This window comes from Strongyloides ratti (genome assembly GCF_001040885.1).
Source record: "Strongyloides ratti genome assembly S_ratti_ED321, chromosome : 2".
Taxonomy (NCBI): Eukaryota; Metazoa; Nematoda; class Chromadorea; order Rhabditida; family Strongyloididae; genus Strongyloides; species Strongyloides ratti.
The window spans coordinates 13,904,051-13,921,462 of record NC_037308.1 but is presented as its reverse complement, the minus strand read 5'-3'; the positions used below and the strand labels follow the sequence as shown (position 1 = coordinate 13,921,462).

The 17,412-nt window shown below is 22.0% G+C and overlaps 5 protein-coding genes across 5 annotated transcripts; 2 read left to right on the top strand and 3 right to left on the bottom strand.

Moving 5' to 3' along the window:
- Positions 1 to 4,530: 4,530 nt before the first annotated feature.
- Positions 4,531 to 5,587, top strand: SRAE_2000443400 (ATP synthase F(0) complex subunit B1, mitochondrial; the record flags this gene model as incomplete). The annotated part of the gene is made up of 3 exons (XM_024643304.1): positions 4,531 to 4,615; positions 4,665 to 4,730; positions 4,812 to 5,587. 3 exons carry the CDS (start codon positions 4,531 to 4,533, stop codon positions 5,585 to 5,587), a joined length of 927 nt encoding a protein of 308 aa, XP_024508987.1.
- A 389-nt stretch (positions 5,588 to 5,976) lies between these two features.
- Positions 5,977 to 7,581, bottom strand: SRAE_2000443300 (Neuropeptides capa receptor; the record flags this gene model as incomplete). Its single annotated transcript, XM_024643303.1, has 2 exons — positions 5,977 to 6,402; positions 6,445 to 7,581. The coding sequence occupies 2 exons, from the start codon at positions 7,579 to 7,581 to the stop codon at positions 5,977 to 5,979; spliced, it is 1,563 nt and encodes a 520-aa protein (XP_024508986.1).
- Positions 7,582 to 12,071: 4,490 nt separating this feature from the next.
- SRAE_2000443200 (CDT1 Geminin-binding domain-like-containing protein) lies at positions 12,072 to 14,532 on the bottom strand (the record flags this gene model as incomplete). The annotated part of the gene is made up of 6 exons (XM_024643302.1): positions 12,072 to 12,124; positions 12,165 to 12,329; positions 12,382 to 13,824; positions 13,924 to 14,025; positions 14,065 to 14,404; positions 14,446 to 14,532. The coding sequence occupies 6 exons, from the start codon at positions 14,530 to 14,532 to the stop codon at positions 12,072 to 12,074; spliced, it is 2,190 nt and encodes a 729-aa protein (XP_024508985.1).
- A 987-nt stretch (positions 14,533 to 15,519) lies between these two features.
- On the top strand, positions 15,520 to 16,888 carry SRAE_2000443100 (Beta-lactamase-like domain-containing protein; the record flags this gene model as incomplete). The annotated part of the gene is made up of 3 exons (XM_024643301.1): positions 15,520 to 15,774; positions 15,813 to 16,803; positions 16,863 to 16,888. 3 exons carry the CDS (start codon positions 15,520 to 15,522, stop codon positions 16,886 to 16,888), a joined length of 1,272 nt encoding a protein of 423 aa, XP_024508984.1.
- A 257-nt stretch (positions 16,889 to 17,145) lies between these two features.
- SRAE_2000443000 (Hypothetical protein) lies at positions 17,146 to 17,397 on the bottom strand (the record flags this gene model as incomplete). The annotated part of the gene is made up of 2 exons (XM_024643300.1): positions 17,146 to 17,318; positions 17,358 to 17,397. The coding sequence occupies 2 exons, from the start codon at positions 17,395 to 17,397 to the stop codon at positions 17,146 to 17,148; spliced, it is 213 nt and encodes a 70-aa protein (XP_024508983.1).
- Between the last annotated feature and the right edge of the window lie 15 nt (positions 17,398 to 17,412).

The following is a 17,412-nucleotide window of genomic DNA, read 5'->3' as shown; positions in this document are numbered from 1 at the left end:
AATGATGAGTGGGAGGAGACGAAAAAAAAAAATACGACACCTATTAATAAATTTAGTTAATTACATGAGATAAAGATAAATTACACAACAACTTTATATTTATAGAATAAAAATGAGAGTGAATTTATTCAAAAAAGAGTATTACTCTTAATATAGAAATACTGGACAAGTCCCTTTATACTTATATTTTTATATATAAAACACCACATTTCATTGACACCCCATATGCTGGATCTTTTTATAAAAAAGATATGGAAATTAAAATTCTTCTCTTTTCCACTTTGATATCTACCCTTTTCTAATTAAATTTTTATTTAACAACAAAAATTTTAAAATAAGAATGATAAAAATTAGCTATAAAAAGTTTCGAATACATTCGACGTCATTCTTGGAAAAGAACTTAACAAACGGTATGATTAAAAGTTTAAGCATATTTAATGAATTTTTTTTTTATCTAAATATGCCTAGGAATACGTTTTATAAAATTAAAATAATTTAGACTCCGGGGAATGATTCTGATAAATAAAATATTCCAATAAATACAAATTTTTATTGTTTCATTATTCACTTTTAAAAAAGAGAGAGAGATAATAAAGACAAATTATTTACTTTATAAGTTATATTTTAATATTTATATACATATATATATAAATATTATTGTAAATGATAATTTATATGTATAAAGATATTATCAAATACATTAATAGCATGATCTTTAAAATCTACTATTTGAAAATCTTCATTAACAATCCAATTTCCTAGTATGTTATAAGAGAAAAAGCGATATTATAAGAAAAGAATTGTTGTCTCTCAAAATTGAGTAATATATACAAAATAATGTACCAAATGATATAAATTTTAAAAAAAAAATTGTATATTTTTAAAATAAACTCCTAATTAATCTAAAAATATATATATGGCATTGAATAAGATAAATAAAAGCATTATTTATTACAAAACATCATTTTTCTTAACTCTAAACAATACTTTAATCATCTATTAAAGTAAATACATATTTAATTTTAATATAAAAAATTGTTGATACATTAATAAAATTTAAATATTAAAAATAAAGTTTATAATAAAATTATATATAAAAAAAAAGAAACATGAAAAAAAAATTAAAATAAGTAATAGGTTCCCAGTATTCAATTAGAAAAAACAAAGATTAAGAGATTTTTTACAATAAAATTGTTTTTCATACAATTGATAAACATGCAATTAAGATAAAACATTAACAAAGAAAAAAAAATTAAATTAAAATATATTATTTAATGTCACAATTATCTTTAACAAATTTTATAATGAAAAAATAATTCTTTTATAAAGTATAGTTAATCAAAAATAATTTCATCAATATTAACATATTTTTTTTTATATAATAAATATATATAAAGTCAAACAGCATAACTTTAAAAGTCAATTTAAAATAACCATAATTTACTTAATAATTTTTAAAGGTATGTTATGAAATATAAATTTAATTAAAAATTGTTGTTTAAAGATATATTGACATTTTATTAAGTGATATATGCTTTCGTGTAATATTATACATGAAAAATGCAATTTTGTACTTGAATTATATAACAACCACATTTGTTTTTTTTTAATAGTAAAGCAGTAAAAGCAATATAAATGAAATAGGTAAAAATTATTTATACTCCAAATTGCACGAATTTTAATCAAAATAAAAAATTATATATAATAAATGTTTAGAGATATTATCATAATTTTTTTATCTATGAAAAATAAAGCTTTTAAAATTAAATGATAAAGTAACAGTATAAACATTTATATATATTATTACTTTACTGTAGTTGAAACATTATTAAAAAAAATAAAAATATTTTTTACTTTTAAAAGTGGTATAATTATTAAACTAATTTACTGTTTGCTTCATCTAAAAAAAGAATGTTTTTAAAGTACAATATCGTATTATTAATATAATGAAATGTTATTACGTAAATAGTTGTATTAAAAGTCTGTTTATAACAAATAAAATAACATTTTTTTTTTACAAAAATTGTAATAAAATACACTAAAAATAAACTAAAAAAAAAATAAAATGATATAATAATCATTTTCCTTTATGTAGTTATAAGATGCCATAGTAGACTCCGTATTAATCTATCATTTCTAAAATATCTCATGACCAGACTACATACATTTATCATATGTTACTTTGTATCTAGAAAAACTAATCAGACGGTACAAATATATTACTCTATTATTACACAACAATAATAAGGATTATTTTAAATGAATTTTTAACATGTAGGAGTTACTGGAAAAAGTCTACAACTCTTTAGTTATTTAAACATTTTTATTCTTAATAAAATGAAAATGATAGAACCCTTCAAGAAGAAAAAAGAAAATTGAAGTTGAATAAAATTAACTGAAGTAAGCTTATGTAAAAGAAAAGTTATATTAAGAGAAAAATATGATATTAAAATTAGTTACATTGAGAGAAAATAAGAATGATAATTAACTAGTTTGAATGTTTTAAATAAGAATTCTTTAATAATGCTTCAAGGAAAATGTTATGGTCAACAAAATTAATTTATTAAATAAAATATTTGTGTCCTAAAAATAGTATATCAAATGTAAAGAAATATTATATATATAGAATTATGATGTATTGCTATCATCCAATTTTGATAAATGATATCCAAAATGACATTGACTTTTGTAAAAAGTTTTTAATAGATTTTTTTTTAAAAATTCAAATTTAAATATATTTCTTTTAAAATTCAACATTATGATAATTTATTATTTTCTCATGAGAGTTTTTTTTTTTGTTCGTCTCATGATTTTTGATAGTGGAAAATTTATAGATAAAAAAAAAGTAAAATTCAAAGATAAAAAAAAATAAACTATTATAATATTGAGAAACAATATCAGTAATGTATACTTTATAAATATTTTAAAAAAAATCAAAATATATCATTTATTTAATTAGATTTTTTATAAGTATTTAAAGAAAAAATACATAAATGTTTTATAAAAAAAAAAATTTGGAATTATAAATTACATGAGGCATAAAATGGCTACTAAAAGTGACACAATTACTTTAAAAATACTATTTAACATTATTAGATTTTGTGAAAACTTGACATTAAATGTCATATTATCTACATTAAATTTAATATATATTTAAAAAAAAAATTATTTTGAGTAATGAGAAGTCATATAATAACTTCTTGGTTTATCTATAAAAATACTTTAAACATAAATTAAGAATAACTTGAAAAAGTTAATTATTGCACTAAATAATTATAATAATATTAATTTTTCATTACTTCACTGTTGAATCATAAAATATATTGTAAGAGCCAAGAGTTAAATTAAAATTTATTGACATCTAACCAATCTGTGATTAGATTTATTTTGCGCACAAAATGATGTAATCTTTTGAAGTATGTGCCAAAACATAAAATTTATTATTTATCCAAATACAGAAACGAAAAACATTGTTTTACTAATTCATGAGACTTGGTTTTGAAAAAAAAACGTATAAATAAAATTAATTTCTTAAAACACCAAAATTCACTAAAATATGTATTTTATATAATTTTTAAAATTGAAGCTTTTTATCTTCATTTATTTTTAACAAGTTTCTGTCAAAAATTAATCAAAAATTGACTTTTTTTAATTATTCTGCAGTACCAGATAATATTTTGTGTATATTAATTAGAATTCAGTTCACTTTAATGCCAAGTATTACATGCCAAAATAGTTTTCAAAAATAGAATAATTTCTAATTTTACTAATTAAAAAAATAAGTAATTATTTTCAAGTTTAAAACATTTTGTTTTGCTTTATTAATAAACTATTCTTATTTCAGAAAATATTGAAATAAAAAACACATTCTAATTTTAGTTTCACGTAAATGCATTTTAATTAATAATTAAACTATTTAAAATGTTGGTTGAAGTAAACATTATTAATTTTTTATTTCAGTTTTGATAATTACATTTATTTAATCATTATAATTACTCAAAGACAATATGCTAGTAAAAAAATTTTTTTTTGTCACAAATTTAATAAAGCGTATTTTGTAAACAATGTGAGTTGTCTTTTAAAAATTCATAAATTTATAATTCAAAAATAACAAAAGATAAAAAGAAATTATTTATAACAGTGTTAAAAATAATCTTTGTAATTATCAATTAGTCGTCTAAATACCCAACTTATAAATTTTTCTTAAAGGGAATTCCTGTTGATGAAGTGTCACCCAAACACTTTACTGTAAGGAATGAGTCTTAATTTTTGTTGTGTTCTTTGGACCACGTATTTACAATTGTTTTTGTTTTTAAGGACTTTTTATAATTTCTTACTTTTTTTAAATGATTAAGGTGATTTTTATTTAAAAAAAATAAGTTGTTACTATTCCAATAAATTTCCAATCACTGGACCATTCAATATAATATCTAACACATTACTCTTCCCCTGATCGCGTATTTTTTGATAGTATACATATTACTTTATTTTAATTGTGAATTAATGTTAATAAATTTTTATAGTCCAAAAATGTCTCTTAGTCGTCTGGCTCAGTCAACTCGTGGTTCTCTTTTCCTTTCCTTAAGATCTGCTCATTCTGCAACGATATCGACAGGTAAGTGCCCAACTCATTTTTTTCACAGTTATTTTTTTTTCTTTGTAAGATAGTGTTAAGCCAGAAGAGCTTGATAACCCAAATTTCTTCCAAAAAATTGTTCTTCGATTCAAAGGTATGTTTATTCTTTTTTTAAATCAATTTTTGATATTAATATAAATGAAAATTATTAAAATGAATAATTATTTTTTTTCAGGAATTCCACTCAAAGGAGAAAGTCAACGTCCAAAATGTATGTTTGATGATTGTGATAAGGAATGGTTTGCTCCAAAGCCTCTTCCAGAAATGCCAAAAGACTTTAAAGAACATCCAGACAGAGACCTCGTTAACTACCCATATCCAGCTAGACCAATGTATCCACCAAAAACTCGCTTTTTAGTTATGCCAAACTCTTGGTTTACTCCATTCCAAAGTATAACTGGAACTTCTGGTCCATACCTTTTCTTTGGAGGTTTGGCTGCTTTTCTTGTTAACAAAGAAATCTTTGTATGTGAGGAACAAGCATATTCACTTGGAGGATGGATTGCATTTTATCTCATTCTTTCAAGAAGTGTTGGATATAAGCTTGACAAATGGCTTTATGAAGGATATCAAGAAAGAATGAACTATTTTAAGGGACTTATCAAAGAAGACCTTAAGAATGCTGTAGAATTCAGAAAAATGGCAGCTGCTGAGACAGAATCTCTTACTGCAGTTAAGGAAGCTTTCCCAAAAGTTATGAAAGATAACTTAGAACTTCAATTAGAAGCAACTTATAGAAAGAATGTTAAAAATGTTAGTAATGAAATTAAAAGAAGAATTGACTATTTGGTTGAATCTGAAGAGACCAAACAAAAATTCGAAAAAGATTGTCTTATCAAATATATTACTGGAGGAGTTACTGAAGCCATTCAAAAGAATGAGGGAGGTATTAAAGATGCATATCTTGAAGATTGTATCAAAGAATTGAAGAATTTAGCTAATAAGGCTTAGATATATTAAATAGACATCGGTTTTATTGATATACATTCTTTTTTTAGTACCACTTTTCTGGGACATTAGGATAACTGTTATCATTCTACAGAAATTTACAAGTAAAAGTTTAATGGTTTTTTTTTTATTTTTTTTTATCTCTAAACTTAATTTTTGTTATTTTGGAGGTTGTAGTAGAATTATTAACTTAAATATTCGGTTTTTTTTTCTTTTCTGTTATCACTTCAAAACATTATTTTTTAAGTATAGTAAAAAAAAATTTAAAAATTTTCTACAAACATTTTAAAAAGGTATTTTAACTTAAAAAGAAATTTAATATAAATATACATAGTATATAGAGATTCTTAATTTTTTTTATTGGAAAATAATTTAAGGCTTTTTACTATTGATTAAATATCGAGTTTTTTCCGTTTCTGACCTTTTAATTCATCCCCAGTACAACTTTTTTTTTTAAATTGTTTTCCTTTAACACGACCAAATATATTTCTGACAATTGTTCTGAAACCATTTCTAAATCTAACACTCATCAAGTTATAGATGAATGGATTTAGCATGGCACTGACATATTGAAGGAGTCCTGTTATTGGATATAATAAACGACACCAAATACTATTATCACAAAAATCTTTTCCATGAATAACAATTAATCGTTCTATATGATAAGGAAGATAACATAAGAAAAAAACGGCAGTTACTGTTATAAGCATTTTCATGACAACTTTTTGTGCACGTTGATTAGAAAGGATTCTATCTGTTCCAGAGTGTATAGTTAATAATTGAGTAGAAACTGTTACTGTTGAATCTTTTTGAGTCATCTTATGTCTATTTGAATATGATTTTATAAAACAAGTACTTACAATATTTTTTCTTCCATTATTTATTGGTATTTGGTCTAAATTTTTGTTACTAACCACTTGATTAGATTGATTAAATTTAGGACCATTGGATTCATTGAAATTTCCATTACTAATAATACTTGTTTTAGCTGAAATTGGAACGTGATATGATGAAATGTTAGAGAGTGTTTGAAGGATTCGTACATAACAATAAACAATAAAAAGAACTGGAATAACAAATGTTACAACTAGCATTATTTCAAATGTATATTTATTAATAATACTATTATCATTTCTTACAAAATCACAAGTTCCAAATATATTTTCTCTATACTTTGAAATTCCATCATCATGTAATGTAGTATTTGTCTCATTTTCTAACCTTTGTACATTATAGTCTGTAAAAAATTCAATTTCTCTATTAAAACCACAAAAATCTTTACTAACTATTTTAAATTGCATTCCAATATAAATAGAAGGTATTAAAGCAATAATCCATGTACCATATATAACATTTAATGCCATTCTTTTATCAAATATAGACCTTAAACTAAATGGATAACATATTGCGAGAAATCTTTCTACTGTTAATGAGACAATAACTAATATACTAGCAAATGTAAATAATGATATTGAGGTACTTGTTATTTCACAATAATAACTAATATTTAAATGTCTTCTTGGATGCCATATACTTATTAAATCAAATGGTACTCCAACAAGAATAAGTAAAAAGTCAGAACAAGCCAAACTTGCTAAAAAATAATTTGTTTGATTATGAAGTGATTTAGTTTTATTGATAACTAGAACAGTTAAAAGATTACCAATTGATCCAATAATACATACGGCTAAAAAAATAAAAGATAAAGTTATTTGTATATAAAATATTGTAGATTTAGATAATTCTTGATCAACATTCTCAATACAATTTTGACTAGAACCAAGTGTATTAGCAGCAATTTTAAGTAAATGAGCAAAATTAGCAACCTTCTCATCATAACAATATTTTTCTAGTTCCTCTATACCAAGTGAGTAAGCAGATACATTATGACCTGTACTATTAATAACATAATGTCCATCCATTCCAGCTAACCTGAAGTCATTCATAAATTGTTGACTCCTTACCAGTAATTTGACATCTGGCATACGGGAACACATCTGGAAATATTTGTATATAATAATATTTTATCTTTTTAAAATAAATACTATAAAAAAAAAATAATTAGTTTTTCTAAATATCATATTTACATAAATAGATTATTCAAAAGAAATTTTGATAAAAATGATTTTTAATGAATCAAAAAGATTATTTTTATAGAATTATATAAAAAGTTGATATCAAAAAGAAATAAAAATATATTATCAACTTTTTTTTATGTTATAAATATCTTTGTCACAAAAAGTATAATTTAATAATAATTTTTAAAGAAAATGTTAAAATGTGTTGACAAAAACTTCTTTTTTTTTATTCTATTTTTGTTCATATTGGAATAAAATTTTTTTTTTTATTTAGATTGATTAAATGAGGCAGAAATACATTTATTTGATATGTTTTTCTGTTAACAAAGATTAAAAAAAGGATACATTTATTTTGAAAGGTATTAAAATAATAGTTAAAAAGTACAAAAGTTTAGTAAATGTTTACGTCAAATGAATATATTTTTAGTTGATATAAGAAATGACAATATATTTGTTTGTCTTGATTGTAATTAACTCTTAAAAATAGTAGAAATATTTGGTTGATGAAAATGAATGTTAGATTTAATAAGGAATGAATTAAATTTTTGAAAAAGATATATTTATTTATATGAAAAATGTCATATATAGTAGTGAAGAAACAAATTTTAATCAAAAAATAATGAAAATAAAGTACTATTACAATAATGTGTATTGAATACAATTTTATGTATTAATTTTTTGTACTTATCTATTGTTATTAAAACAATATACTTATATGGTGATTATCAATTAAATTCTGACCAAATAACAAAATAATAAAGATATAGAAATAAAAAAAAATTAATATATTTTTGTAATATTATTAAAAGAAACAATATATTTAAAGATTAATGATATAATAAATTAATAGAACAATATATATATTGAACAATGTTATGACTATTTAATATACAGCTTAAAACTATTAAAAAAAATTATTTTTTCTTTCCTCATTTTCTAAAATTTTGCTTTTTTTTAAATACCATAGAATAATAAATAAAAAATTTTAAAAACTTTATTAAAATGTATCAAATTTCAAAAATTATACCAACATTTTTATAAAATTGTTCATTAGTTTACTACTAAGAAAAAAAAATGTTTAACTTTAACAATTTCAAGTAATTTAATATCTCTTATAAACAAAGAAAAAAAAGAAGTTTAAATTCATTATATATACATTGATATTTATCCTTGTCAAAGGTAAATATAATAATCAAGATACAAAAAAAACTATAAATAGTTTACAAAAGTTTTTTTACCTAATAACAATTACTAAAAATTTTAACAATATTTTAAATTCATTGACATTTGTAGTGTTTTTCTTCTTATAGAAAATAAAAAAAAAGAAAGTATTTATGCATAAAATAACATTTAAATTGATAGTTACAAATAAGGATATAAATGATAAAATGTTAACAATATATGTATAATAAATTAACTAGTTTTTATAAGTTTTTCTACTTAAAAGAAATGTTAATAAAGGTTCTAAAATGAATATTATTGTACAAAATTTTATGTTTACTTGATATTGAGAAAACAAAGTTCACTAAAAAAAAGTATTATTTATTATAAAAAAAAAGAAGAAGCTGTTACAAAAAGTAAAATAAAATGTCTATTTATTTTCATTCAATTTTTTTTATCAAATCTTATTTATAATAAAATATAAAAAATAAAACTTTAAACAAATTTTATTATATGTTATTGTCTAGGTTTCAGACAAAACATACTTTTTACAATAATTAAATCTCAAAAAGTTCTACTAAAAAAAACATAAATTATAAGTAGATGTATATTAAAGAAAACTTTTTTAATAAAACCAAGTTATCATTAATAATAATCTTAATGCTTATGTTTTTTATAATTATTTATAAAATATATATATATATTATTAAAAATAAATAAAAAAAAATATACAAAAATTTAGTTTAACCTTAATATTAAAAAAATATATGATGGTATCAGAATATAAAACAATATATTTTTAGCAAAAATTTTAAAAAATAAAAATAATCTATCTGTTTTAATAAAAAAAAATTTGGTATTTTGAAAATTCAAAAGTTGTTGGTGTATTATATTAAAAAATGTTATTTTACTTTTTACACATTAGTAGAATATAAATGTAAAAATTATCAAAGAGTTACTTTAAAATATTAAATAATAAATATCAAAAATTGTAATTCCTAATAGAATAATGTATAATAAATTTAAAGAAAGTTAATATCTAATAGCTTATCTTTAAATATTGCATTTTTTTTATTATTCTTAAATCTGATTCATTGCTTAGGTATTAAATGTTAAAAAAAAATAATAGTTTTTAATATAAAAAAAAATAATAATAAAAATACCATGAGAAATGCTTATTATGATCATTTCAATAAAAAAACAATTAATTTTTTTTTTATAATAAGAGATTATTTTGTTATAGATATATTAATAATAAATAAATTGACAAATATATAATGATTTCACACATCAAAAAATTTTTCTTCTTTACTATTATATTATAATACTCTACCACCTAACATTATCATCTTTCTTTCTTAAACTAAACTCTCATGATTGTTCTATTGAAATGAAGTGTGAAGAAGAAATACTTGTAACTGAGTATACAATATATTCTCTTTTAACAAAATTTTAAAACTATTAAAAATTTAATTTTAATTTTTAATAATCTTTAAAACAACCATTTGACAAAATCTTTTTTCAAGTATTGTTTATTTTTTTAATTGCCTTTAATTAACATTTTTAAAATTTTCAATTAATAAACACAAATATAAAACATTTGCAAAAAGTATGTGAATAACAAAAAAGAAACAGATATTAGATAATTAATAGCATATTTCATTAAACTTCTTTTAAAAATTTTGACTTTGGTATTATATATTTCTTCCTTATTAAATATAAAAAAGCAAAATTATTAAAAATAATAAATAGCTTATCCATGTATTTTATGCTTCATTTTATTATAAATAAGTTAATAATTTTACATAAAATTATTTTATATCTAAGATAATAATCATAAAATAGTTATTATAATTAAAAAAAAAAACCAATTAGCAGAGTAGTATTTTTTTAATTATTATCTTAAAAAGTTTTATAATAGCATGATAAACAATATTATAAAATGATAGTTATTTCATTTAATATTAAAATATATTATAAATAAATAGAAGTCAACAAAATAATGTTTATATGTGGCATATAAGATCAACATTGAATTTACTAAGAATTTTATAAAAAAAAAATTTTTTTTATTAAATACATCTGACATTATTTAGTAAAGCATTACTTAATAATTATCAGATGAATGAAATAAAAATTATACATTTTGTTAACATATTAAGTAAAAAAATTAATTGTAAAAAAAAGTATTTTAAATGTTTTAATCTTTATGAAAAAAAAAAGTTATTTTTTAGAAATCATGTATAAAATATAAAAAAAAAGAATAATATAAAAAAAACTTCCTTTTACAGTAATTATTTATAAAATATTCAAAAATTGTTTATTACTTAATAAAAAAACATTATATAATAGGAAAAAACTTTTAAATGTTAAAATTTTTCAAAAGACATTTATTTTATGAAATAAATACATATTTTTTAATCAAAGAAATTAAAAAAATTTTTTAGATATCCGTTGAAATAATCAGAAGTTAAAAGTGAATGTATTTATAGGAAATAAAAATTTTGTATTATAAATTTATAAAAAAAAAATAATACACTTTAATTTTTGTATCTAAATAAGTCAAAGAAAAATTATGATACCAACTATTTGTATATATTAAAAAAAATTATAAATGTTTTTAAAACTAAAAATAATTAAAAATACAATTTGTTAATATAGAGAAAAAATCTTAATGCTTGAGGAAAATAAAAAATATATAGCTTTAATGCCTCATCGCACTTATAAAATAATAAAAAAAATGATTATATAATTTGTCATTTTTTTATATCTAAGTTAATTTTTTTTAAATAATATTTTAAAATAAATTACTAGAAAGAAGATTTTTACAAATTAAGATATATAAATTTGTAAGAAAAGATAAATTGAACTAATATGTTTCATTTAAAGAAAAAGAAATGTAATATTTATTTTCTATTTTTACAAATTAAATATGCTTAAAACTCACAACCTATTCTTTTGTTGTTTTTTATTATTATTATTACATAATTTTACATTACTTATATTTATATTTCATTCAATATATTTTTTTAGGGTATAAATTAAAAATCAAATAATTTTTTTTTAAGTTATAAGTGCACCAAATTATGTTGTAACCCATTACACATATTAAACTATTATTTGAAATTGACGCTAGAGGATTTTAACAAGATAATATACATCCATATGCATAACTAATGACAATAAATAATTAAACTTTAATTAGATTATATCTTAATCATTAACTTACTCTTAAATCTTATAACAAATTACCATAAAACTAGGAAAAAATAAAATCGAAATTTATTATTATGATAAATTACTACAACAAAATGAAAAAAGAAAAAAAAATTAAAAATTACTTTTACTTTTACTTCTACATATGTCCATTTCTTTTTTGACAATATCCATTAACTGATTTAAAGATGTTGATGCCATTTTTAAATATTTTTTCCCTCTAACGACATTTATTGTGAAATAATCAGGAGCTATTTCACAGACAAAAGTTATTAAATCCATACATTGATCTAAAAATAAATTATTTTATTAATACATAAATTATAGAAAAATATTTCTTACCTCTATTTATACTTTTCATGCTATAAATAAGTTTGTCTGTCAGCTCATCAATAGAAACTGAAGTACACCTTTTGATACCATAATAAGCTGAAACGTGTTTTAAAAAACTTTTTTCCAACTTTTCTAATTTCTCTTGTCTTGCTTCATTTTCGGGATCCCTTAACATTGCTAATCTCTTTTTATGTTCTTCTTTTAATTTAATTCTTTCTAAAAGAGATAACTTATTTCCAGACTTAATCTCTTGTTTTTGTTCTTTAAACTTAGTTGGAGTTAACGGTACAGATCCTTTCTTATTCATCAATAAAGCTTTTTTCTCAGGACTTTTTAAAATTTCTACAGTCTTCAAAACACTATCTGGTAATTTTATTGGTGAAGTTTCTATAGAATCAAAATAGTCCTTGACAGTTTTCTTTGTTACATCATCATTTATTACAGCTGGTTTTGGTAATTCAAATTCAGGTACATCATCAGCAGCCTCAACAACAAAATCAGGATGAAATTTCTTTAATCTATTTTTATGTTCAGAAGTTAAAACAATTCCTTTTGTTTTTAAAAATTCATCATGCTTATTCATTAAAAATTTGTATAAAAGATATTTGAGAATTTTTCGCCTACAAATTAATCTCCAAGGTTCTAATCTTGGTTGAGTAATAGCTTCTATTTGATTTTTGACAGGTGTACTAAGTAATTTTTTAGATGGAGATCTTCTTGAAGTTCCTTTTACTGGAGATATCAATTTTGTTGGTGTGTAGTCGATCTTGGTAGATTTAATACATGGAGGAGTCGATGGAGTCCAATATCCAGTGAGATCGTCTTCAAGATTAGGTTCAATAACATATTCTTCTTTGCTTGATTTATGTTTAAACATTCCAAGAGGATTGTGAGGCTTTTCAAGAGTAATTTTATATGATTGTTTATAAAGATACAATATTTGAGCGTAATGTTTTATTAAAACGGTCTTGTTTAACTTCTTCTTAACAGCATCAATAATATCATCCAAAGCACTTCTTTTGTTATGAGACGATTGTAAGGCAAATATTCTGTCTGTTGATTCAAATATTTCAAGTAATTTTCCTAATTGTCCTGGAAGTTCCTTCTCAGAGACATCTTTAATTTCCTGATTTAAACCAGCAGTTTTACCATATGACAATGAATTCAAAGGTCTATCAGCAACTTGATAGTCTAAACTATTGTCTGACTTGGGCTTTAAATTATTAAGTCTATCAACAAATGTAGTTGATGACGAAGCAAGAGAAGGAATTGTTTTTTTTACTACAGCACATTTCTTTGGTGACAATATTAATGTTTTCTTTTCGATGACTGTAGCAGCTTTAATAGCATTCCCTTGTTCAACAAGTTTTTTAATACTACCTTTTTTAGCTAATAATTCATGATACTCCTGTAGATTTTTAACATTTTTTTTTAATTTTGTTTTAACAGTCGCTATAAAAAAATACGATAAAAAGTTAATGATAAAGAAATAGACAGATAAATCCTCTATCTTAAATTTGATAACAAAAATGTTCCCCAAAAAAAACTTACAATTTGTTTTCATCAATTGAGTAATCTCTTTAATTTTCTCAGTGGAAGATACTCCTTTCAATAAAATCTTTTCTCCGTGTACTTGTTTCTTTGATGATGGACCTGGTTCACTCTCATTATTTGGTGGTAAATCTATCTTACTTTTAACATGTTCTTCATCAGAGATAATTTTTTTTTCACCTGTTTCTATTAATTCACTAAGTTTTTTTTCTTCCACTATCAATTCAAATTTTTCTTCAGAAATTTTAGGTAAATCAATTTTGTCTGAACTGTAAAAGTCAAAATTAATACGTCGACGAATACTTTTTGGTTTGTCATTTATACTAATAACCTTTTCGACTTTCTCCGGTGTAGGTTTTTTGACAGGTGAATATGATGGTTCAGGAGTAGAAGATCTCTTTAAATCAGAAATACCAGAATTCATTGGAGATTGAGAAGCATCATGAATCTTCTTTTGATTACCACGCGTTTTCTTTTGAGCCTACAAGGGAAAATACATATGACATAACAACAAGAACTTACATAAAAAAAACCTGATATTTTAGACTGAGTACCTAGTTGTTCTTTACTAGATGGAGTAGCTGACGAAGCTCTGGTTGTGACAGGCATAACTAAATATAAAAAGTACAATAATCAGACTGATAAAGAATATTTATACTAAAAAAAGCTACAAATATGTCATTAGAAAAATAGTGATAAAAAATGTCTACTGATATGAAAGGTTAAAAATTATTATGTAGATAACCATAAATTTGTGGTTAAAGGCAGGTAACAAAATATTTCCAAACAAGATACGATCCTAGGCGAGAGCCAATAGAAGAAACAGAAAGATGTTAATGTATTATAAGTTAATAAAAATAATCTTTAAACTTCTAACATTATAAAATAAGATATAATTTTCATGATTAAAGATATGGTCAAATTAAAAAAAAAATTGTAATAAACTATTGTATCCATAAGTTTCCCGCTATCAATATTTAAAGTGCAAATAATGATAAGAAAAAAAATTAAGGATAAACGGTAATAGCCTAGAAATAGATGGTCGAATAGTAAAAGGTCTTAATAACAATGCAGTTTATTTTTGGCGGTTAATAATTTGTATAATGTTTATACCTTTGTCTGTTGATCATCTCCTTATTTGTGCGCATTTCACTTTTTCTTGAATTACGTGTTTATTGTACTTATTCTTGTTATAACATTAAATAAGAAGATTGTTTTTTTTTATAAAATTAAACTTTCTGTTTACAATGATAAGATGATCCAGATAAGATATTTTGTACTAATTTATAGTTATAAAGAAAAAGAGTTGCTGGTTAATTAAAATAAATAATGTTAATTAAATTTTTTTTACTGAACAACTTTATCGTAATTATATTTTAATATAAATATCAAATTAAAAATAGTAATGAAATAAGATCACGGTCAAGAGGAATAATGTTATTTCGTATTTATAATAATGTCATGAAAAAGGGTAATCTTAATGAATGAAAATATGTTAAGTTCTTTCATATTAACAACCTTACAATATAATAATCAATTCCTCTATCATCTCTGCAATATCTATCTTAAATGTATCAATTTTTATGGAATGTTTTTATGACAAAATTATTCTTGTTTCTTTCGCTTGCTATACTTCTAAAAACTATCAATTCTGAGGGTGATGATAAACAATTTATTAGAGGAAGAGGCCATGGTTCTATCTCTAAAATATCTATGACTTCGCTAGTATCTTCCGAAGTAGATGATATTTTTGAAGATGTTAAATTAGATAACAGAAATCAATATGGTGTAATTAATAAAAATTCAGGCGATGATGAATTAAATGGCATGATTGATTTGACAGAACAAAAGGTATTTACACCGTTTTTTATGTTATTATTTTTTTCTAGATTACTGTAGGACCTTCAAAAACAATTAGACCAAATATTATATTACCAAATAATGAAGTTGCACCTAAGAAGATTGAATCAAGTTTGTTAAATTTATCTGGTTCAAATAAAATCTTTTTTAAAAAACCAAATTTTTTGAATTCTTCTGCACCTTTAAAAACTTTGATTATGCCTCATTCGATTGTTGAGAAGAAAAGTTCTCAAGAAAATTTACAAACTAATGATGATTTAACTGATGAAGAAGTAGTGGAACTTACAAAATATGTTGAAAAATATATATCAAATGCTAATTTTAGGGAGTATATAAAAAATAATTTACAAACAGAGACTCTTTTTGTCACTGATCGTCCTTCTTTAAAAGCAACAACAAACCAAATATTTTCGACAACGACATTGACATCTACTACAACAACAACAATTTCTACTACAACACATCAAGTTAATAAAAAATTACATGGTGAAAAGGCTTCTAAAGAAAAATTGAAACAATTCAAAGAAGAATTTAATAAATGGTTAGATGAATTAAGAAAGAAAGCTTCAAATGTTTCTAGGGGAATTGAAGTAAATGATAGTCCCAATTCAACTATAAACAAGGATTTTGTGTTAAAATCTGATTCAATTATTCTACAAAAGTTAAATTTGGAAAAAATTCCTTCAGCAAATGTTAGAATTCTTCAACCAGGATATCTTAATATATTTGCAGATACAAACAGTTCTAACAAAAAGAATATCAATATGTCTTCAACAATAACATTAATTCAGGATATGGGAAAAAACATTCTTGTAGATACAGGACTGTTTTCAATTGACGCTTCAGGAAGGAAATCTATGAGAATTGAGATATTAAGGAAGTTAAATGAATTACTCCTGTCTCCTAGTGATATTCATTATGTTATAATAACAAGCTCTCATATAGATCATATAGGAAATTTGAACGAATTTGGAAATGCCATTGTATTCCAAAATGATTTTATGTTTGATCAAAAAAAAGGTACTTTTACAATGATGAATATTAAAAATAATGACTATTTTATTACACCAAATGTTAAGATAACCAAAGGATATGGAGAGAATAATTATGTCGTCGTTAAAAGGTGTAAAAATTTCAAAGGAATAGTTTCTATTACGGGTGATCATTTTATTAATGAGTATGACATCTTCAATCCTAGTTTGTGGAAACCGTTTTCTAGTAACATTGAAGTTCAAGAATATTTCAGAAAAAAAATTATATGTAGTACAGATTGGATCATTCCAGGACATGGTACTATCTTCAAGGTTCATGTTAAATTTAAAGAACGTTTTTGTTAAAATTATTTATTTAACTAATAAAATTTCATTTATTTTCATTAAATGGTATTGATGTATTATTTGTTTCATCTGACATTCCAAGTGTTAAAACAGATATTAATTTTTTTGCGGAGTGCCCACTATTAATTGCAAAAACAATGGCTTTTATCTGACTTTCTGTAAAAGACAAACCGATGTTTGTAGCAGTATCCGAAATTACTGAAATACTAGTTAGCATTAAAAAGATAATAAATTTACCATCTAAAGTATATTTAGATATTTCTGTAATTTCTGCCATGATAAAATTTTTCAG